The sequence below is a fragment of the Hylobates moloch genome, unplaced genomic scaffold (genome assembly GCF_009828535.3).
Source record: "Hylobates moloch isolate HMO894 unplaced genomic scaffold, HMol_V3 SCAFFOLD_2, whole genome shotgun sequence".
In the NCBI taxonomy this organism is placed as follows: domain Eukaryota; kingdom Metazoa; phylum Chordata; class Mammalia; order Primates; family Hylobatidae; genus Hylobates; species Hylobates moloch.
The window spans coordinates 13061290-13085207 of NW_026652277.1; the positions used below are offsets into that span (position 1 = coordinate 13061290).

The window sequence follows — 23918 nt, forward strand, 5'->3', positions numbered from 1 at the left end:
TCAAAAAGAAAAAAAAAAACCAGATGTGACCAGCTACAATTCAGGTTAATTACCCAGTTAGCTCCCGACTGTGGGTTCCACCTTCCACCTTCTACGGCAACTACTACGTGTCTCATTCTTTTTTTGTCTATTTAGAGACAGGATCTCACTCTGTCACCCAGGCTGCAGCGCAGTGGTGTGATCATAGCTCAGTGTACTCTCAAACTCCCGGATTCAAGGGATCTTCCTGCCTCAGCCTTTTGGGCAGCTGGGACTACAGGCATTCGCCACCACACCCAGCCAATTTTTTTATTTTTTATTTTTTTACAGATGGGGTCTCGCTGTATTGCCCAGGATAGTCTCAAACTCCTGGCGTTAAGCAATCCTCCCGCCAGGGCCTCCCAAAGTGCTGGCATTAGAGGTGCAAGCCACCATGCCCGGCCTATTCTTGTGGCCTGCTTTCTTCTGCCTCCCAGCGGGCAGGTCTGAGCACTGGACGCATGTCTGCTGTTCATGTCTCTCCCACACCACCGTGCACATGGAAGGGACTCCAGAGGCTTCTATTAGTCGGGTATGGTGGCATGCTGTAATCCCAGCTACTCAGGAGGCTGAGGCAGGAGAATCACTTGAACCCAGGAGGCTGAGGTTGCGGTGAGCTGAGATCATGCCACTGCACTCCAGCCTGGGTGATCCAAAGAGCCCCTGCCCTGCTTCCTTCTCTTAGGTTTTGATGCTTGTACTATCACCAACTCATTATGCTTGGACAACCCTTTCCAGGTAGCACTTAGCTACTGTTTTCTCAATCAATAACCTTTGAAATCTCACCCTTCTACCTAGAATAAAGAGGTTCCATCCATCTTCTACTTCATTAATCCCAGAGACAGCTCAGATTAAACTCTGTTTAGCATTTGAGTTTACAAATATTTGCTTCGGTCTGTTGATAAGATGAAGCAGTAAATCCTTTAGGCACTGGTTAATGATGAGACACACCCTTCCAGCCCAGGAGAGGCTGTAGCAGTAACTGAAATGAGAGCAGCGTTGGCAGAAGGCTGGAAGTTAGGAAGGTAGAGAAAAAGGGGAGGGAAGATTGTGCTGTGTATGATTCCTGTTGTAAAAATTGCAAAAATGACTGCCAGCGGCAAGAGGGAACTATCCGAGTAAGTTATTTATTGAGTAATAGTGAATTCAGTTTGAAGAATCTTAGAGATGGCTCAGTTGGTCATTTTATAGACGGCGCCATGAGGTTAGTAACTCAAGGCCTTACACCATTTAATGGCAGATATGTGATGAAAATCCACTGTCTTTCCCACCAGTCACCACCCTCTCCATGATAGCAGATTTAGATAATTTAATTTTTTTTTTTTTAATAGAGAAGGGGTCTCACTATGGCCAGGCTGGTCTTGAACTCCTAGCCTCAAGCAGTCCTCCCACCTCAGCCTCCCAAAGTGCTGGGATTACAGGTATGAGCCACTGCGCCCAGTCTATATCCTCTTTTTTAATTTTTTTTTTTTAATGGAGTCTCACTCTGCCACCCAGGCTGGAGTGCAGTGGCACCGTCTCAGCTCACCGCGACCTCTGCCTCCCAGGTTCAAGCGATTTTCCTGTCTCAGCCCCCCAAGTAGTGGGGATTACAGGCGCGTGCCACAATGCCTGGCTAATTTTTGTATTTTTAGTAGAGACAGGGTTTCGCCATGTTGGCCAGGCTGCTCTTAAACTCTGACCTCGTGATCCGCCCGCCTCGGCCTCCCAAAGTGCTGAGATTACAGGCGTGAGCCACCGCACCCGGCCCTTTTTTTAATTTCCAAGGGGCTAAACACAACCTCAAAGAGGTTTGCATTTGCACAAGCATATACATGTTCAAATAACTGGAAATGGATAAATCAGCATAAGCCTAGGTGCTGATTTGAAATTAGAACTTTCAGTTTGGTTTTGTTTTTGTAGAGATGGAGTCTCACCATGTTGCCCAGGCTGGTCTCATACTCCTGGCTTCAAGGGATGCTCCCTCCTTGGCCTCCCAAAATGCTGGGATTACAGGTGTGAACCACCGTGCCCAGCTTTTAGTTTTCGACAGTCCCATTTCCTTGAGCCCTAAGGCTCTGCCCTGCCTCAGTTTCTTCCTGGAGTCATTCTGTCACTTGAGGGCATCAAGGCAGGCTGCGAGAGTGAACCTCCACCTCCTGATTTCTCCCTGTCTTGTAGCTTCTTTCCTTCTTCTCCTTTAAAACCAACCTGCTGGGTCAGGGGATGCCCAGTGGGCATTTGTGGAGGAGGTGGGAAAGCAGATCAATATCAGAGGGCATTTTGGGCTCCCTCTCCTGACGCCCTTTGAGCTGTTTCTGTGGAATGTTCCTGGTGTGTCCATGTCACTGGGCACTCGGCCACCTCTTGCCTTGGTGGCCACGTTTGCTTAGTTGCAGGTAGCAGCCCACAGGCTCAGATCACACAAGCTCTGAGGTAGAGTAGCCATGAGAGCTCCGAGCCCTTGCCCCAGAACAGTGGATTTCCTTTAAAGACAAAAAAGGCAGTGGGAACCTCTTTTCGTTACAATACGGCAACCTGAATACACGCAGAAGGTTCCCAGGGAGCTGCTCTGTTTTGAGGAATGTGGAGTGGAATAGGATAAGAATAGCCACGGAATCTCCTTGACCCCACCTCCATCCATAGCTGCCCCAAAGACATAACTGCAAATCCGGGGACTCAGGAAACATCGTTTGTGAACACTGTGTATTTTTTTTTTTTTTTTTTTTTTGAGGCAGTCTCTCTCGCTCTGTCGCCCAGGCTGTGGTGCAGTGGACTAATCTCGGCTCACTGCAACCTCCACCTCCCGGGTTCAAGCAATTCCCTGCTTCAGCCTCCCAGCTGGCTGGGATTACAGGTGCCCACCACCATGCCCAACTAATTTTTTTTTTTGTATTTTTAGTAGAGATGGGGTTTCACCATCTTGATCAAACTGGTCTCGATCTCCTGACCTCGTGATCTACCTACCTCAGCCTTCCAAAGTGCTGGGATTACAAGCGTGAGCCACTGTGCCCGGCCATAACACGGCGTATTTTTAAAAAGTGGATCTCATAGAAGTATAAAGTAGAACAGAAGTTTCTAGAGGCTGGGAAGGGTAGAGAGAGTAGGAGATGGGGGAGATTGGTTGTAGGACAGAAATTACAGTGAGGTAGGAAGAATGTGTTCGAGTGTCCTATAGCACCGTAGGATGTTAATAGTTAACAGTAGGGTATTGTATAGCTTCAAATAGCTAGAGGGAGGATATTGAGTATTTCCAACCCAAAGAAATGATCAATGTTTGGATGATGGATATGCTAATTATCCTGATCTGATTACCATATATTATATGTACCAAAACATCACTGTGCACCCCATATTATGTGTCAATTAAAAAAAATTTTTTAAAGAAAACACTGCCCAGTTCTGTATTGCTCCTTTCTAAAGGTGAGCTTTGGACCTCAAGTGTCACACTGAATTGAGTACGAAGCTCTTTTCTTTGACCGATACTTCATTGAGCAACAGTGAAGAGGCAGTTGCAATGATTTCTCTTTCTAACTCTACTAGGATGTGTGTGTGTGTGTGTGTGTGCATGTGCACACACACTCATGTTCAACCTGCCCTAGTTTGAGGGTTGACCTATTTCAGGCCCAGTGCAAAGTGCTGGAGATGTGTTTTCTCATTCAGCCTTTATGAATTAAGGAGGGCAGGTAACTTACCCAAGGCCACACATCTAGTGAGTGGTTCTGATTTTATCAAAGCCGTATCTGTTTTACCCTCTATCCACCATCCAGTTACCACTACAGTGGAAATCTGCATGTCCAGGGCAGGCTGGCTCAGTGACTTTGCAGGGATTTAACTTGGTACCCAGACACCATCTTCACCCTGAAGTAACTCCCAGGCTAATGGCATGAAACAGAGCCAACCAGCATTAGCAGAGCCAACCAGCATTAGCAGATACAGAGAGGGGCTCTCTAGCCATCTAGTTTGCCAAGACTTTCTTGCCTGTTTTCTGTGGGCTTGGTATCTAGGCTAATTACTGTAAATGACAATAATTTGGGTAGCATTAATGAGCCCTGGAACTCAGGGCCAAATCTTAACTAATCCCATAACTAGCAATATGATCATCCAAAAAGTGTGCTTTACCTCCCTTGAGTTTCATATTGTGATTTGTGCCATTCCTGAACACAGTTAATTCTTAGATTGGACTTAATAAATCATTATTTCCTATTGAGAGGTTAGGAAGGGGTGAAAGGGAAAACAATGAATTTTTCACTTGAGCTAGAAATCCTTTAATTTTCTTGGACCCAAGTTTCTCTAGGCCTGTTTTTTAAATCTAAAATCTGACTTCCTTCCTGTATTGTTTTACATTCTTACTAATTCTTTCAATGATGAAACAGGGAGTACTTCAGTAAATGTTCCTGAGTCTTCAAATGTGATTGGTGACTATTACTAAGAGAACTAGATTAAGAGTCACAATGATTTAGCCATTTAACCTTGGAGGGACATAAACTGGAGATAATTTAGAACTGGTAAGCACAGGGTGATTGCCTTATGGAGGGAGCAAACCTGAACCATTTCAAAGACGGGAACCTGCAATAATGTCCAGCGATGTGCTGTGTGAATATGACACTATATGGATTTAGTATATGAGAACCATGAGGTCACAGATGAAGCTTTCTTGTGTCCAGTTGCATTTGGAGACCTGCAACTGAAGTATGTCAAATTCCAGGAAACAGCTACAAACATAATTCAAAGCTTGGAAGGTAGGTTCCATAATGGAACAATTTACAGGTATTAGATTTTTGTTACGAAGAGAAGATAACAAGTTAATTATAGCATCCAAGTATATGACTGTGAACATTTAGTTGGTTGTTCATTCAAGCTAATATTTGTTAGCTGCTTTGGAGGCATAAAGATAGTATGTTTCTGTGGTGACAGATACATTCTCTTTTTCAAGCTCCAACTGAGTAGGTGAGGGAAAGAAGAAAACTCATGTCAGAGTTAAAATGTTCTTAGACATTGAGAGTTCTTGATGATTAGTGTTGTAAGAGGCTGTATGTATGGTAATTGATGGAATAGAGGGTTTCTGCTCAGAGATGTTAAATAAAAGAGAAGAATAGTATATTTATGGGGACAATTTAAGTGAAGCAGAGCTGTTTGATGCCACGGGACAGAAGTTCTTTCTAGCCTTATGATGCTGCAATGCCTTTTCTACCATTGGAAGCAACAGAACTGTGGATTCTGGGAATTCTGATTGGATTATTCTCTTGTCCGTTTACTAAAATTGTCCAAAAAATCCATTGTTTCCTATGGAAATACAATTTTTTCTCCTTCCTACCAAAAGTCCTGCCAAGGTTTTACTGGGATTGCATTGATTCATGGAGAATGGACATCTTTACAACGTCAAGCTTCTAATCCTTGACCACAGTGTATCTCTCTCTCTCTTTAGGTCTTTAATTTTTCTCAGCAGAGTGGGACAGTTTTCACGGTAGAGATCTTGCTCTTCTTTAATTAGATTAATCTCCCTAGGTATTTGAAGTTCTTTAATGCAGTTGTCAATGGCATGGTGTGAGCCCCTTGAATGCACACCCACTAACACCTGTCCATTTCTAACACTTCTGCTCACGATGGGCTTGCAAAGAAAAGTTATAATCAGCTTTTCCCTTTGTAGAGAGTCAGTGTTCCTTTTCTAACCCATCAAGGTAGAAAAAGTACAATAGCTTCACTGCAGGAAACTTATTTCAGAATCCAAACACTGGCAGCCCAGAAATTACTCCTTTGGTCTAACCTAAATTCCTCCAGATGGCATTTCAGCTTATTTTCCTTTTGTTTCGTTTGAAGTTTGCCTCTCACAAAGGTTTCCTATCTAGCACTCTGCTATTTGAATCATCATGTTTTACCCAGGAAAAGCATGTTAAAATATGTATAACTTTTATTAGGAGGGAATTTGCTCATGATATAAAACATGAAGTTAAAAAATACAATAACATTCTAATTTTATTTTTTAAATATATGTGCTTAGGAAAAAAGACCAAAAGAAAATGCATAGCAATGGTTATTTCTGGGTGATTAGTTAATGGACTATTTTTTATACCTGTCTACATTTTCAGGGTTTTTATGATAAACATGCACTATCTTTGCACTAAGCAAAAATAATAAGTACTTTTAAGTGAACAAAATAACATTTCAAATACATTTTAGGGCCTGGAATGGTGGCTCATGCCTGGAATCCCAGCACTTTGGGAGGCTGAGGCGGGCAAGATCACTTGAGGTCAGGAGTTTGAGACCAGCCTGGCCAACGTGGTGAAACCCCATCTCTACTAAAAGTACAAAATTAGCCAGGTGTGGTGGTGGGTGCCTGTAACCCCAGCTACTCAGGAGGCTGAGGCACAAGAATCACTTGAACCTGGGAGGCAGAGGTTGCAGTGAGCCGAGATCATGCCATTGTACTCCAGGCTGGGCGACAGAGTGAGACTGTCTCAAAAAAACAAAGATAAATAACTCAATACGTATTAAAATTGCTGGCGTGAGCTTTTCTTTCCCCCTTTCTTGTGTAAAGTCTATTAGAATTTGCTAGTAAAATTAAAACAGGTAGGTGACATTTCTTAAGATAATTGAGAAAGATAAACTTCTTTTTCAGGAGGGTCCATCTTCCTGCCATTTCTTCTGACTAGCTATAAATTCCAAGCAGTGCTGGAATGTGCTTCTCACAGTTAGAGCACTGAGCACCTGTTTTATTTCACACTCCCTTGATTCCTGGGGTAAATCCCATCTCCACAGCGTGGGCTCCAGTTAAATTCATTAGTGGTCCAGATGTGTGTCCCCTGTCAGCTGGCCAAGTAACCCCACTGTTTATTGACAGGTTCTCAGGAATCAGATAGCTCGCAGTCGGCCAAGAAGGACATGCTGGCTGCCTTGAAGTCCAGGCAGGAAGCTCTGGAGGAAACCCTGCGTCAGAGGCTGGAGGAACTAAAGAAGCTGTGTCTCCGAGAAGCTGTAAGCCTTTCCTAGCTCATCCCGTTGAAATTGGTGTTGTCTGTGATGTCACTGATCTTTCTGATGTCATTTGATCTTTTTGATGTCATCTGACTGATGTCATTTGCTCGTTTTGACAGAAGGCAAGGGTAGTGATAAAAAGAGAGCCTATCTGGGTGGCGAGCGCTCTCCTGAAACACAAATGTTGGAAACATCCAAATCTCTCTAATGTGCTTTGTCAGAGAAAGAATTAGAGCAGAACCACATTAGCACAAATCCACTGCAAATCTTAGGAAAGCAATTGGCCTGGCTGGGGAATGCACTATGTGATACTGTTAATATTAGCGAATTTTTATAAAGAATATGCTTAAAGGATTGGAAAAAATACGGGTTTTGGTGTGTGCCTTTAATTATTTGGAAAGCCTTGTTTTGTTTTCAATAAAAGAAAAAGTCCCTAAACCCATCAAAGAATTGGTTGATGAAGCACTATGATGACCAGTTAAAGTTGGTGCTGGCAAAATCCCAAAGAGGATGCCACAGGAGTCCAAGTGACAAGTCCGAATGATGATCCCTTGTACTTGCATGGTGGTTCATAAAGCATCTCTTCACGTGATAGTGCCTCATTGATTATAGTGGCTGTCCACCATCTTCCCAAGATTTTGTGCCTGACTTTATTGTTGTGGTGGCTTTTGTTCTTTCTTAAGGGTATTTCAGACTTGTCTTTGGACATCCTATTGAGAAACACTGGTGGTCAACAAGGGAACCACGATCTCACTTGATATATAATCACCTTTAGACCCTGTGATCTGGTGTTTAACTTTTTCATTTTAAAAAATGAAATCTTAGCCTAATGACATTTTTAAATTTTATGCAGGCTGGGCGCAGTTGCTCATGCCTATAATACTAGCACTTTGGGAGGCTGAGACAGGAGGATCACTGGAGACCAGGAGTTTAGAGAGTGGCCTGAGCAACATAGTGAGACCCTGTCTCTACAAAAAAAATAGCCAGAGGTGGTAGTGTGTGTCTGTAGTCCCAGCTACTCAGGAGAGTGAGGCAGGAGGATCGCTTGAGCCTGGAAGGTTGAGGCTGCAGTGAGCAATGATCACGCCATTGCACTCCAGCTTGGGTGACAGAGCAAGACCCTGTCTCCAAAAAAAAAAAAAAAAAAAAAAAAGAGTAAAGCAGTGCTTTCTTGACCCTATATGTGTGCTAGTCTCACAGAAGTTGCTGCAAGCTGCTGTCTTTATTTATTTAAATATCCATTTCCACCTTCTTCTGTTTATTTCATGACTGTTAGAAGTGTTTGAAGGCTTCTTGTTTTAATGCAGTACACATGACTGTGTGTGTGTGTGTGTGTGTGTGTGTGTGTGTGTGTGTGTGCATGCGCGCGCCTGCACATGTGTGCATTGTGCACATGGGCACAATGGGGTGGGAGCTCTTCAGGGCGGGAGCAACTGTGCACCACCTAACCTTACAAAGAGCTTTGCCGATAAACAGTTGAGAATGGGAAGTCAAAGAGATGTTATACCCCTCCCCCAAATACTAAGGCCTTGCAGCGGGAAGAATGAAACAAGGGGCCGTTGAGTGAGATCACATTACATTTCAACTTGGCTTAATTATGGTCTGGATTGATTTAAACTGGAGCCAGCTCAAAGCAGAACCACATTAGCACAAATCCATTGCAAATCTTAGGAAAGCAATTGGCCTGGCTGGGGAATGTGCTATGTGATACTGTTAATATTAGCAACATTTTTATAAAGAATATGCTTGAAGGATTGGAAAAAATATGAGTTTGGGTGTCTGCCTTTAATAATTTGGAAAGCCTTGTTTTGTTTTTAATAAAAAGTCCCTAAACCCGGCAGGGAATCCACGTTTGAAAAATGTAAGGAACATGTCAGGGCAAGATGAGCATGCGTTAGAAAAAAATCTCACCATCGTTCTTAAAAACAAAAGCAAAAGAAGGAAAACAAAGCTGCCACTTCTTATAATGTTAACACCAGAAAATGTAACTTGAGTGGAAGAAATAACCCAACAAGAAATCAGTTGCAGGTAGATTTCTCCTGTGATCATTCCCTATAGTTAGTCCCACCATAGCCTCTTGATGCATGTGTAGTCAAGGGCTGGGGGGAGGTCTTGCTAAATCTGTGCGGTTCCTGTATCTCTCCTCTCAGCTCAGAGTATCAAGAAGCGCTGCTTGACCCCTGGGGAGGGGGGCAACTAGAATGAGGGAGGGGGAGAGCATTTGGCAGGATATAGGGAGGCACCAAGCCGAGGCCCCACTGCAGAGTGTTAAATTACATCTTCACCATGCAGCCCCAGTTACACACGAAATCAGATTAAATATCTGGAGAATCAAGACTTCGACTCAAATACCTTCAAGTGGATGGTGGAAAAAATCAGTAGCCTCATTTTTTAAACTACATTTTAAAACCACAAACAGTTTAGAGTTACAAATCCATGGCAATTTTAACAACTTTTCCCTCCTTTTTGGAATTTTCTAAGTAAAAAAAAAAAATCAAGTCCTGACAGTATAAAACCCTCAATAGTTGTGTTATTTATAGATAGACTTTTAGGGAAGCAGATTAAAAAAAAGTTGCGGAATAAACACTTGACTACTTTGGAGACATTTGAACCACATTTTTCTTTTTAAAGAAAAAACCAGGGAAGAAAATAGCAGAGAGTTTGATACTCAGATAGTTGGCCATTGTGCTCTGTAATGCTTACATTGAGGAATACAAAGTCCACGGGGTCATTTCCCAACAATCTGAACACAGCGAGGCAGAAGCGGGCGAGTGACGGAGTATGTGTGCTTATGCTCATGTCACGTGCACACACGTACACATGTACACACGCACACACATGCACACACCATGCCTGCACATGCATACATGAGCACACATGTGCACACAGCAGTTGGAGAAGAAGGGCCAGCATCACTCTCTCATGATTTGGATTTTCCCACCTGCTGGGCACTCAGCCCTGGGCTGCCCTGCGCAAAAGCTTTCTGTGTGGATGATGGATATTCCTGAGAAGAGCCTTCTGAACTTCCTTGTCAGAGCAGCACCTTGAGTCTTTGTGCAGCATCTGCATTGATTTGGGCTAGAAAGCCAGAGCTGGGTTTGGCCTGGAAGTGCCCACTTTGCCGTTAGAGACAGACACACAGTTGGTCCCCCAGTTTTTTCTGGCCTCTGGAAGTGACTTCTTGCATTTGATGCCTCCACAGTGCGGGGCAGCCACTGACTCTGATTTGATCATTGTGCAGCCCTGATACAACTCACAGAGAGCCTTATTCTAATCTTGAATCACCCCCAGATCCTTAGCCTTTAACCAGGATCACTGTCACTATGGAAGTCTGTCATCTAAATTCACTGTCCTTGTACACACAAAAATTAGATTTCCAGGGCCCAAAATACACAAAACAGGTGTTTTTTTAGTAGCTTTGTCAATAACATGGATTATATATTCAGTTTCTACTAAACTTTTTTTTTCCTTAATAAACAGAGTCTCTGTCGCCTACGCTGGAGTGTGGTGGCATGATCTTGGCTCACTGCAACCTCCACCTCCCGGGCTCAGGCGATTCTCCTGCCTCAGCTTCCCAAGTAGCTGGAATTGCAGGCGCTTACCACCACACCCAGCTAATTTGTGTATTTTTAGCAGAGACGGCATTTCACCATGTTGGCCAGGCTGGTCTCAGACTCCTGACCTCAAGAGATCCACCTGCCTCGGCCTCCCAAAGTGCTGGGATTACAGACATGAGCCACCGTGCCCAGCCATTCTACTAAAACTTTTAAATTAAACAGTTTAATGTCTTTTAAGCACAGCCTATTCCTGTAGCATCTGGCCAGAGTAGATTGCTACCCTTACTCGGTTTCTAAATTATTGATATATGCACTTTTCTGGGATTTGCCATATAGATATCACTCCTCTTGTGAAAATTCATTTGAAGGAAACTTTAAACTTAGATATTTGAGCAGGAATATTTGATGCAGTGTCAAGAGCATGGGATTTGGAGTAAGAGAGACCCGAGAACTCACGTTGACGCTGCTCCTCACTGGCTGGGTGACCCTGCCTGGCACAGAGGAGGCAGGCAGGAAATATTTGTTCATTAACGAATGAATGAAATTCAAGTTTTATAATGAAAGCCAAAATGGCAATTATGTTTACTTCACAGAAATTTACTTTGGAAAAAACTCTGGAAGTGCAACTATTCTACGTAAGAGACATTGTTAGAGAAATGAAATTTCATTTCTTGAACTCTTATTTAGGCGTAGTGCTTACTGTGAATATTTCTAGCATAGGCATTGACCTGTATCAAAGTGCATGCATGCATCTGTATGCATGTATGTGCGTGTGTGTGTGTGTGTGTGTGTGTGTGTGTGTGTGTGTGTGTGTGTGTGTGTGTGTGTGTGTGTGTGTGTGTGTGTGTGTGTGTGTGTGTGTTCTAGGAAGCAGACACGCCCCACCCTGATTTATGCTCACTCCGAATGCCATTTCGCATATGCAGGAGCTCACGGGCAAGCTGCCGGTAGAATATCCCCTGGATCCAGGAGAGGAACCACCCATTGTTCGGAGAAGAATAGGAACAGCCTTCAAACTGGATGAACAGAAAATCCTGCCCAAAGGAGAGGTGGGTCCTTCCTTTCTGTTGCTGGATTCTCTCATGTTATCCTTGTTTTTCCCACTGGTCAGGCCTTCCAGGTTTTCTGTACCAATTTCTTCATTTCTGCCTAATGCCAGTATTTTCGCTCATACCTCTTCTTGAGTGAGCTGGCCGGTCAGTATGTGGTTCCCCTCGGTAGGAGTAGTTTGCTTGTATTTGCAGGCATTTGGGTGTCTGTCGAAGTTGCTTGTCTGACACTGTGGGCCTAGCGCCAGCAGCCACGTTGAGCTTGGGGAGAACATTCCGGTAGCATTCATGTGTATTTGGCTTTGTAACGGCCTCTCAGCCCTCAGTGACTCAGAGCCAAGCTTGTTGTCTGATCTATGGAAGAAAAGCTGCCGAGAACTTAGGCCATGGCATCAGGTGCAAGGGCACATTGCTGGGGAGAGACCAGTAGGGTCTACTGCCCCGTGGTCACAGCCTCACCTGGCTACTCACATCCCTCCGAGAATGTGTGCAGGATGCTTGGGCGGCCCTGGCCTTGTTTGTCTGTGTTTGGAGAAGCTACGTCCGTCCTTTGGACTGAACACGGGTGAAGTTGGGGCTGGAGACTTCAGATTTAGGGAGAAAACAAACAAACAAACAAAAGACTTGGATCTCTGGCTGGTTAATGAGAATCCAGCCTCAGGCCAAGAGAAAGTAAAGGCCAGGTATACCCTCAGGCCCAGGGCTCCTGCCCAGGAAATGCTTTGCCAAATTTCTTCTGAACGAAGTTACTAATTAACATGCTCTTGAACAGAGGCCTTAAAAGGTCAGGACTTAGAGCCAGGGGAAAAAGGAATGCTGTACATTTTTAGTCTTTTAAGAAAGTGACTGGGAGAAACGGACACCTGGGGTAGGTAGGATTAGGGTGAGGGTGAATTCAGAGAGGGACTCACGTGCTTGTGGCCCATCTAAGTGTTAGAGGAATCTCCTGAGATCTGCAGTGGCAGGTCCTGGGACACTGGTAGACACACCAGTGTGCTTCAATTAAAACTAAAGCTCATGTGGCCGGGCGTGGTGGCTCACGCCTTTTGCTGCAAAATCCCAGCACTTTGGTAGGCCAGAGTGGGCGGATCACTTGAGGTCAGGAGTTCGAGATTAGCCTGGCCAAAATGGTGAAACCCCATCTCTACCAAAAAAATACAAACATTAGCCAGGCATGGTGGTGTGTGCCTGTAATCCCAGCTACTCAGGAGGCTGAGGTGAGAATCGCTTGAACCCGGGAGTCAGAGGTTGCGGCGAGCCAAGGTTGCGCCACTGTACTCCAGCCTGGGTGACAGACTGAGACCCTGTCTCAAAACAAAAAAAACAAACAAACAAAAAACTAAAGCTCAGTTAGGCAGTTCCTGGTCTGTAAAATGGAGCTCATAGCCCTTACTTCTTGGGGTGTCCCTGGGATTGAAGGAGCCAGTGTGTGTAAAACACGCCACTCAGTACTTGGCACTTGTGATGCTCAGCAAACAGTTGCTCATAGGGGAGGTGAAATCTCAAAGGAAGGGTGCCACACCGTGGGCAGGAACGGCAGGGGATGGAGGATGGGACTGAGGTCAGGTACTTCCAAATCCTGCTGGTCATCAGAGCCACCCTAGGGAGGAACTTCAGCTCCCCCTGTTGCTGGGCAGATACCTGGCCCTTAAGCTTTAAAAAGGGACCCCGCTTTTAAGGAGTTCCCCCAACACCCTCCTTGGTCTTCCCAGAGTCCCACCACACCTTTAACACTTCTCAGTACCGCGGGACTTTAGCTCCCTGAGAATGCCCTGGCCATGTGCTTCCTTACCTGTCCCCACACGTGATGTTTCCTAAGTTTGTAAAAGGAACCAGCACAAGAGCAGCTGGCATTCTGCAGGGTTCCTCTGAGAAGCATAAGATGGTCACCTGGTCTCTACTGTGCCTCCTGGAAACGCACTTTGCTTCCCTATTCATATAACAGGCAGACATTTGCATGGACAGGGCATTCAGCCTTGGACTTGTCTTAGTTTAAATAGTGAGAATTTGTCCTGGGCTCCCCGCAAAACTCTGAATCAGTGTCTGGCGCCAGGGCCATTGTAACAGCTCAGGAACAGCTGCCCCGGGGAGCCCAAACTCACAGAACAGTCTTTGTCCCTTGGTGACTTGCCTATTTCAAGACCCCAGGCGGGAGTCCATGTTGATATTCTTCTCCCTCTGAGAGAACAGTGCAGCCAGCCTTGGCAGGATTCAGAAGGATTTATTATCTCCGAAATAGTTCTCTTTAACCTTCACCTTTTCCTCTCACTTCTTGTTCCCGCTCCCTTTAGGCTTAAAGTGCTCAAAAGTCAATGAGATCAGGCAAAGAACTTCTCCTTGATGGCATCCTCCAGCTTGGTGCATTGTGCCCAGAGGCAAGGATATTTTACTGAGCCACTATAACAGGGAGATCTGTTGATTCTACCAAACAACTGATCTCCTCCTATTTCTCCTCCTATTTGGGTAGATCAGTTCCCATCAAATTTCAGCGTGTCCGTGAATTTCCTAGGGCAAGATGTGTGCTCTCTCTCCCTGGCCTTGAGAAGCTGCCGATGCATTTGTCCTGGGTTTACTAGCTGTGGGGTTAGGCAAATATTCTACCTCTCCTTCAGGCTCCCAAGTATGCCCACCTTGCAGGACCCTGTCAGACAGCTCGCTGTTCAAAATCTCAACTGACAAGGTGCTGTTTAGAGCTAGCTCTGATCCGAAGGGGTTTTACTAAGGAAGAAAGGAAATAGAAAAATGAACAATCTGACGCTTTGCGGGGGATTCTGCATTCACCCCCAAACCTTCACGCATACATGCACGAGCTGCCTCCCCCCATCCCTCAGCAGCTGGTGTACATACATCTGCAGAGGAGGGGCTTGGTCAGCACAGAGGACAGCAGCAAACATGCTGTCTAGGTGTCATCTGCTAGGTCCACCAGGCATTTTTGACAGCCACATCTTCATTCTTCCCAGTCCCAAAACTCTGAGGAAAATCTCATCCATCTGTACTTCTTGGCTAAAGGAAGGATGGAGGTGGGAGGGAGCTACATAAAAAAGAGGGAAGGACATCAAGTGAGCTGGGGGTGGGAGGGAGACTGCCTCCACCACCACCTACTGTCCATCCGTGCCCCTTGAAGGGCCCAGGTGTAGCCCAGCAGAGTATCCATGAATAGGCAGATGGGAGAGGGACAGCCAGAGTCTGCAAAATGAGCTCCCAAGGCCGGGCATGGTGGCTCACACCTGTAATCCCAGCACTTTGGGAGGCCAAGGCAGAAGGATGGCCTGAGGTCAGGAGTTCGAGACCAGCCTGGCCAACATGGTGAAACCCCATCTCTACTAAAACTACAAAAGTTAGCAAGGTGTGGTGGCAGGTGCCTGTAATCTCATCTACTCGGGAGGCTGAGGCAGGAGAATCATTTGAACCTGGGAGGCAGTGGTTACAGTGAACAGAGATTGCACCAGTGCACTCCAGCCTGGGTGACAGAGCAAGATCCATCTCAAAAAAAAAAAAAAAAAAAAAAAAGAGCTCCTGACACAGGGGTGAGTGGGGATACAGGGAAAGACAAGATATGTGAGTCAGAGGCCTGTGAATTAGATGCACGTGAGGGGCACACAGTATGAGAGTCAGAGGCCCGTGCATTAGCTGCATGTGTATGAGCTCCTTGGTAGCAAGTCCACAGAGAAGAATGGCATAAAGAAGCTAAAAATCATGCTGCATCCTATGTCCAAAATGGAAAGGAAGTGGCAACCAAGTGGTCTCTGAATCTCTACAAAAGCTTTAGTTTGTCTTGATGAACCTAGCTGGAGACAGTCGAAACACAGCCAGGCGATCCCTAAACCTGCAGCGTGGGAACTCTGTTCTCAGCAATGGTGACAGCGTTCAGACCAACACTTGTCTCCAGAAAGTAACAGGAGCAAGGGTTATAACAGTGGGTGTGCCTGGGGACTTCAGTGGGTGAAGATTTTAGGAGTGGGGCTACTCTTAAGAGTGTCTCCCAAGGAACTGGGCTTGCCCTGGGGAGGAGACAGGGGAGGGAAGGATGAGGGTCTCCCTGCTCAGCATCCCCAGTAACCCAGACTGGTGCTTTCCCTCCCACAGGAAGCTGAGCTGGAACGCCTGGAACGAGAGTTTGCCATTCAGTCCCAGATTACAGAGGCCGCCCGCCGCCTAGCCAGTGACCCCAACGTCAGCAAAAAACTGAAGAAACAAAGGAAAACCTCGTATCTGAATGCACTGAAGAAACTGCAGGAGATTGAAAATGCAATCAATGAGAACCGCATCAAGTCTGGGAAGAAACCCACCCAGAGGGCTTCGCTGATCATAGACGGTCAGTGCCAACCGGGCTGCCCCCACCCCACTCCCACGCCCGGGCCCCGGGAACCAGACGCCAGGTCCCACGAGTGGTCCCTGCATGACCTGAGCAGCTGCCTAACTGCCCGCTGCCTTCATTCGTCCATCCATAAAATGAAGCGAGTAAGGCCTGATCCCACATGAGAGAAACCGAGTGGACTCAGACACAGATGAAGGGATTGTACGAATCAAACTGTTGGTATCACTATTGGTTTCCTCCCTGGGAGAACCTGCAGCCAGGGGCTAGCATTCTTCTCAGCCCTCACTGTGAACTGAGCTGAGTTGACTGGGCTAGCCCAAGCTCTGACACTGTCAGGGACCTGACCACCCTTACTCAAGTCTGGAAGGACCGGTGGGGCTGGGGTACACAGCAGCAGTGATCCCTGTCTTTGAGCAGCCCCTGCCAACCCGCTGGCCCCTATGCTTCCAGGGGCCTCTTATCCCAAGAGCTGAGGCTGATTGTCTGGAACCCTGAGCTCCAGTCAGGGGTTAGGAATTTGGGTGATAACCTTTGGTAAATTCTAGAAGGAAATCCCCCAAAATCTACCCACAAAGCATCAGGTCTTCTAAACTGTTAGAATCCTTCTTGTCTAAGTCAGTGAGTTCTTGAAAATATATGTCAAGCATTCTTTCCTCCAAGTGTATGTGTGTTTAAAATACCTTTGCTCTAGAAAGACAGAAAGTAGAATAGTGGTTACTATGGGGGGCTTAGGGGACAGGGGAATAAGGAGTTACTGCCTAATAGATACCAAGTTTCAGTCTGGAAACATGAACATATTATTCAAACAGAAGATGGATGGTGGTGATGGTTACACAACAATGTGAATGTGCTTAATGCCAATGAACTGTACACTTAAAAATAGTTAAGCTGGGGCTGGGCACAGTGGCTCACACCTGTAATCCCAGCACTTTGGGAGGCTGAGGTGGGCGGATCACCTGAGGTCAGGAGTTCAAGACCAGCCTGACCAACGTGTTTCTACTAAAAATACAAAAATTAGCCAGGCATGGTGGCGCATGCCTGTAATCCTAGCTATTCAGGAGGCTGAGGCAGGAGAATCGCTTGAACCTGGGAGGTGGAGGTTGCAGTGAGCTGAGATTGCGCCATTGCACTCCAGCCTGGGCAACAAGAGCAAAACTCTGTCTCAAACAAAAAAATAGTTAAGCTGGACATGTTGGCATGCACCTATAGTCCCAGCTACTCAGGAGGCTGAGGGAAAAGGATTACTTGAGCCAGAGGTTTGAGACTGTAGTCCGCTGTGATTATACCTGTGAGTGACCATGCATGCCAGCCTGGGCAATATAGCAAGACTCATCTCTGAAAAAAAAAATGTTAACGTGGTAAATGTGATGTTATATATGTTTCACCACAGTTACAGATAGATAAATATAGATAGATACAGATTTGCAGCCTAAACTCGTGAGCATCCTAGGGTAGCAATGATGTGCTGAAGATTCCAAGATGCCGAAGTCAGAGCTCCTGGTTGCTCATAGTCCGTCATGCAACATAAATAAAGTGAATTTCTAGTTAAAAAGAGAATTTTTAAAAATTCTTTCGCTCTAGGAAATTTGGAATGACCATCTCTCCCTATCTCATCCTGTTGTCCTTGGCCAAGACCACACAACTTTTCCCCTACCTCCTAGTAAAGCTCCCTCAGCCAGCCTGTTTCTGATGCTCCATTTGAGACCCTCTGCCCTCTCCAAGGCACTTAGGGGTTCCCAACAGAAACATGTTTCCTACAGAAACTTCCAAGGACCCACTTGAACTAGAGGAGTAATTAAGGTTCTTGCTAGTTCCTTAGCATATTATTTTAAGAGATAAAACACCAAACTTGGAATCTGAAGACTTGGGACCTTTGCTTGCGTTGCCGGAGAGCAAAACCACCTCGGACAAACCACTCTTTCCTTCCTACCCCTCAGTTTCCCCAGCAGTGCAACAGGGAGGATTATTTTACTGCTCCCTTTTGGGCGTGTTCTCCTGGTTAATTGAATGGCATCTATAAAAATAAGCTTTGGAGAGATGGAGCCTGTATTTAGCACGCTTGTTTTCTTTACCAATGACTTACAAAGTTTATTGAGAAGCCATTTAGTGCCACAGAAGCAAAGCAAAGTGCCTACCCTAGTTTCGCATTTGTAGAATCAAAAGCAGTTCGCATCCTTTGGTTTTGCTGGTACACGCCCTGGGTTTGTGCAGGAACAATGATGTGGTTTAATCAGGCTGGGACAGCCTTTATATTCAATATGAAGCCACTCTGCATTGCAGTATTCTATGAAACCAGGGCACAAACACACAAAGGCTAGGGCACATGGCAGTGTCGAGGTGGGGGAGGCTGAGCCAATGACCCGCCACAGGGACTGTCAAAAGAAACACCCAGCAGCATTTTTATTGTATCTGGTGGGTTCTTTCTGGTTAGGAAGAGAAAGGTATGAGGTGGTGGTAGACACGCTATTTTCACAGATAGGGCTTTGCTGAAGGAATGTGCTGAACTCATAGGCTATTGCTTTTTGTCTTCTCAGATGGAAACATTGCCAGTGAAGACAGCTCCCTCTCAGATGCCCTTGTTCTTGAGGATGGTAGGTTTATGCATTTCCTGCTTACAAACCTGGAGCTCAGAGTAAACAGAGATGAGTTTCTATGTAGTCTGGGGATTGCCTTGTGTAAAGGCAAGAGCCAGGCCAATAGGCAGCTGGGCTCCCTCCAAGCTCTCTCATTTCCCAGTATTCACCTGTTTGGTTGGGAGTGGGTAGGTGCTGCATAAACCCTGTGTAATAGAGCTTTTCATCAGTGAGTGGTGCTTTACTTTTTTAGAAGCCAAAAACTTTTTTTTTTTTTTTTTGAGACAGGGTGTCACACTATTGCCCAGGCTGGAGTGCAGTGGTATGATCTCGGCTCACTACAACCTCTGCCTCCTGGGCTCAAGTGATTCCTCCACCTCAGCCTCCCTAGTAGCTGGGACTACAGCATGCCACCACACCTGGCTAATTTTTGTATTTTTTTTTTTTTTTTGTATAGACTGGGTTTGCCATGTTGCTCCTGGGCTCAAGCGACCCACCCACCTCAGCCTCCCAAAGTGCTGGGAGGATTACAGGCAGGAGCCACCATACCTGGCCCAAAACCACATTTTTAGCTAGACAGAATCTACACACTAGGCATAGCTTCCTTTTGAGTATTCATGGTATCTAGAGGAAAAGGGTAGAAATTTAGATCACAAATCAAAGATTGAAACTCACTAGGAGAGTCTAAGGGTCGTGAGAAGAAATGGAACAAACCCTGTGTTGCTTCCCAAGACAGTAGTGAAAGTAAGAGGGAAGGTATCCCAGTAGATACACACTCAGGCTAGAAAACCGTCTTATTATTTCCCATTGAACTCTTAAAACCTGGCAGTTAGCAGGATATTTTCTTGGGAAATTCTTAAAAAACAGAACTGATCCCTCCCCCAACCCCTATCACCACCAAACGTAGGGGAAGAAAGAATTCCAAACCCAGAACCATGTGAGAATACTCCTGTGGATGTTTAACCATCGCACTGGGAGGCGGGTGCATTAATTATATGGAAATATATTAAGTGGCAGTTAATTTTTTTGCCCTGTAGGGAAACCTCGGGTAGGCAGTGATAAGTGGCTGTTCAGATGGAAAACATGAAAGGTCCACACTAGTCATAGTAATAATGATAATTGCAATAATAATAATGATTGCTCTTGATGTGAGGAAAGTCTGGTGGGTTATTTACCCAGTCACCTTGGCTGTGCTATTAGAAATCAGATTGGAATATATTTGTCTGCTTCTTTACAAGCCGGGGCGGCCATTGGGCTACAAGGAAATGGGGGCTTGGGCATCAGAGACCCCAGCCCTGCGGTTGGCCTCTGAGTACCCCAGTCTCTCCTGGAAAGGGAAGAAAAATTCAGAGAGATTCCTTGGTAATAGAGGGGTGCCTGGAGCAATAGGTAATGTCACGGGGTAATGTTGAGATACCATTCATGATTCCAGCTTCTTCCCCGTGTTCCAGATGCAGACCCCTGGACTTCCTCACAGGTGTGGGCACATCCTTTTGCCACAGTCTCACTGCAGGGTCTCCTGGTGACTCCTCCTTTACTGATTTGAGGGCAAAGGAGGAGTGGGTGCATAGTGGGTGTCCACGGCTGAGGGACTGAGAATTAGACTGTGAAACAAGCCGCTGGAAATGGATTTAGGGGCAAGTGAATGGTAGTTGGTTTTTTGTAAGGTTTGCTTCTGTGCTTTTTTCCCCTCCACCTCCCATCTCTGCCTTCCCCATGAAGCCTGAATCGTTCCCTCCTCTCTCTTCTTAATGCTGACCTGCCCTAGCCTGAAGTCCTCATTCATCCCCCTCTCTAGTCTCTCTCCCTTCCCTTCTAGTTTTAGAACGCTGCCAGGTGAATAGTTCTAAAACAGGATTTTTCACCCTGATGCATCCGTGCTTAAGACGTTGCAAAGTTTTCCTGTGGCTTTTCAAAATCTCAACTCCTCAGCTCGGAATTCCAGGCCCCCATCAGTCGGGCTCTTGGCTCACATGGTGCACACAGAAGGCGGCTGTGCTGACCAGCGCTGCTCTCTCACTCCCCCTGCCCCTCCTCACCAGCCCCTGCCCGGCCAGATGTGCCTGCAGCTGGTACCCTGCCCTCAGGGTCTCCACACTTTGGTTCAAGCCCTTCCTTCCTCCTCCTCTTTGCCTGCCCACTGCTCAAGCCCCTTCAAGACCAGCCTCTCCCACAGCACCTCCTAGACTCACTGAATTTGCTTTTTCTGAATTCCTCTAGTGCACTGATGTGTTAGATCATTCCTTTCCTAGAGGCAGGGAATCATTTATTAATACATAATCTTTCTAGCTCATCTCCTTAAAGAAGTTAAGGCAGTTTCAAAATTAAAATATACAGGAACAGATTAAAAGAGAATAAACACAGCTCTGGGGAAAAAAGCAAAGAGCAGACACCCGATCCACCCAGCAGGTATTTACAATGACATATAGACCCTCATTCATTTTTTCTTCTCCAACCAATGGTTATCAAGCACCTACTATGTGTCGGCTGAGGATCTAGCAGCAGATGAAACAGACAAAACTCTCCTAGAACTCAGACCCTCCCAAAGTGAATCAGATGCTTAGCATCTGTGGAAAGACAACTTAACGCTAGAGCAGTAACTACATTTTGCTGTTTGGTGTGAAGCAGTCATTTGTTGGTGGTATTTAAGGACGTTCAGACTTCGCTCCATTCGTGTCTAATCAAAAGTGACGCGTCTCTTCCCATGCAATCCCGCCTGCAGTGGAGGTTTGGCTTGCCCTGGTTTGGTTTGACTCGTCTTGACTTGTCTTGGCAACTGGGGAAGAGTCTCAGGGTTTCTCATTACAGGGGTGAAGGTGTGGGTTTGGCTGTGTGGCTCCAAGGTGCGGGTGGAGGGGTGTAGGGGTTCTGTCTCAGCCTGTGGGAAGGATGACCGGGGCTCAGTTCCTCTCTTCCTGTCTTTGTGCAGAAGACTCTCAGGTTACCAGCACAATATCCCCCCTACATTCTCCTCATAAGGGACTCCCTCCTCGGCCACCGTCGCACAACAGGCCTCCTCCTCCCCAGTCCCTGGAGGGACTCCGACAGATGCACTATCACCGCAACGACTATGACAAGTCACCCATCAAGCCCAAAATGTGGAGTGAGTCCTCTTTAGATGAACCCTATGAGAAGGTCAAGAAGCGCTCCTCGCACAGCCATTCCAGGTGAGCTGCATGGTGAATGAGGCCAAATGAGGCCTCCCTCTATGCTCTGGAAGAATCAAAGGGCTGTCCCAAGTAGCATCCACGATGACAAAATCCACATCAACCTAGTTCCTCCCCCGGGGTTGCCTTTCACGGGGCTGTGCTCACAGCGCCCTCTGCTGCCAACCCTATTGAGGTACATTTTTGTGACTCAGAGAAATTGGGGCTTTGGCCCACAATCAACGTGATGGCAGATGGTTTGAATGCTGTTAAATTCCAGAGGAATTAATTAGGAAATCTCAGGCAGCACTATTCTGAAATGGCAAGTGAAAGTCCACTCGGAGCAATTGCAGAGTGGTTCAGAACTCTACCCCCTCATCCAGCAGAATTCTCCGGCCAAGCAGCTGTAATCCAAGCTGTGTATTATCAGCTCATTACCGGGCTGACCTTGTAGGGAGGTTTTTTTTTTTTTTTTTTTTTTTGGAAGGCATTTTGGGTCTGCATCTCTGTTTTTCTCATTTCTTTTAATCACTCTACCAAGCTCCAAGGGGGTGCCAGGACAGGTAAATATTTGTTTCTTGGAAAACAAAAACTTTAAGGGCGGGACGGTCACACTGCCTGATACAGAGAAGGCTGACCAGGGTCTTCGTCTCATATTGCCTAGGTGGGGAGCGGGGAGGGCATACGCACTGCTGGGGAAAGGCTGAGAACCACAGTAGAGGTCTGACCAAGCGAGGTGGGAGTCACGGGCGAGCTTTCCCCACACGCTGGGATCAATGCCCTGAACTAGCCGGCCCCCCAGGAAAGGTGCTGTCTGTCTGGCGGTGACCACGTGGCATCCTTGGCTTTGCAGCAGCCACAAGCGCTTCCCCAGCACAGGAAGCTGTGCGGAAGCAGGCGGAGGAAGCAACTCCTTGCAGAACAGTCCCATCCGCGGCCTCCCTCACTGGAACTCCCAGTCCAGCATGCCGTCCACGCCAGACCTGCGGGTCCGGAGTCCCCACTACGTCCATTCCACGAGGTGAGTCTGCCCGGCCTTCTGGCCACCTCCCTGCTCAGACCAGGCCTTCCTTTTTAAAACTGGGCATTGTCAGCCCCAAGCTGGCCCAAATAATGGATGAGCTGCAGTCAGACCTGAACCTGGGAGGATAAAGGAAGCGGAATAAAAAACCAAGCTGGCAGCAGTCAACCCCCGTTAGCCAAGAGACCCATGCAGAGGGCACCTGGAGTCAGCCAAAGAATCCCCGGGCTCCTGGAGCCAGGGAGCACGAAAAGTTTCCTAAGCAAAGCAGAGGCTGCAGAGGCTGGCTGGGTTAGCATGGGAAGAGGTCTTCTATCTTTCTACTGAGGCCTAAATTTATACTGGACTTCCTTTAGTGCCTCAAAATGTAAATTCATAAAGAGCAAAAGAGCCAGGCAAAAATGAGGCTTCAGTGAATCACACCTTCTTTTTCTTTTTTTTGAGATGGAGTCTTGCTCTATCACCCAGGCTGGAGTGCAGTGGCACGATCTCAGCTCACTGCAACCTCTGCCTCCCGGGTTCAAGCGATTCTCCTGCCTCAGCCTCCCAAGTAGCCGGGATTACAGGCACCTACCACCACACCTGGCTAATTTTTGTATTTTTTAGTAGAGACAGGGTTTCACCATGTTGGCCAGGCTGGTCTCGAACTCCTGACCTCAGGTGATCCACCCACCTTGGCCTCCCAAAGTGCTGGGATTAGAGACATGAGCCACTGCTCCTAGCCACACCTTCTTTTTCTAAAAAGAAGCAAACCAGATCACGGAGGGCCACATGATAGGGGCTTTCATCCCCCTTCTGAGTGGCAGTCGGAAGTGGGACTCATCTCTTCCTGTGCTTGGCCAGTGGGGCCGCTGTGAATTTCACGTGCAGTCCCAGCATCAGGCAACATCATCTGCCATGTGATATTGTTTCGCACTTCCCTAAGCCCTGAGTGGACTCAAACGAGCAGAATGAATTATAAAGTAACGGTATGGTGAGTTACTTGCATCATTCATTTTTTAATTATCTCATTTGCCACCAACCTTCTATTTCCCAGTTTCACAGGAAAGGGGAGTCTATTTATATGGATCAGTTAATAGTATTTGGTTAAACTATATGAAGGGCCTCTGTAGGACTGCTTTTATCTGATCTGTAAATAGGGACATTTCATCTGGTTTGTGTTTTGTGTTTTTTTTTTAAAGAGAGACAGGGTCTTGGCCTGTTGCCCAGGCTGGAGTGCAGTGGTTTGACCATAGCTTACTGCATCCTCAAGTGATCCTCCCTCCTCAACCTCCGGACTAGC

General features: G+C 46.4%; 1 protein-coding gene across 4 annotated transcripts in view; it reads left to right on the top strand.

Annotated features, from left to right (window-relative positions):
- Positions 1–23918, top strand: part of FRMD4A (FERM domain containing 4A) — a 692562-nt gene that overhangs the window by 655964 nt on the left and 12680 nt on the right. For all 4 annotated transcript variants that reach the window (XM_032158219.2, XM_058431644.1, XM_058431642.1 and 1 more), the window contains 6 exons: positions 6839–6972; positions 11456–11578; positions 15665–15893; positions 18431–18487; positions 21399–21636; positions 22469–22636. In XM_032158219.2, the coding sequence (XP_032014110.1) occupies positions 6839–6972; positions 11456–11578; positions 15665–15893; positions 18431–18487; positions 21399–21636; positions 22469–22636 (949 nt within the window). The remainder of the gene's footprint in view (positions 1–6838; positions 6973–11455; positions 11579–15664; positions 15894–18430; positions 18488–21398; positions 21637–22468; positions 22637–23918) is intronic.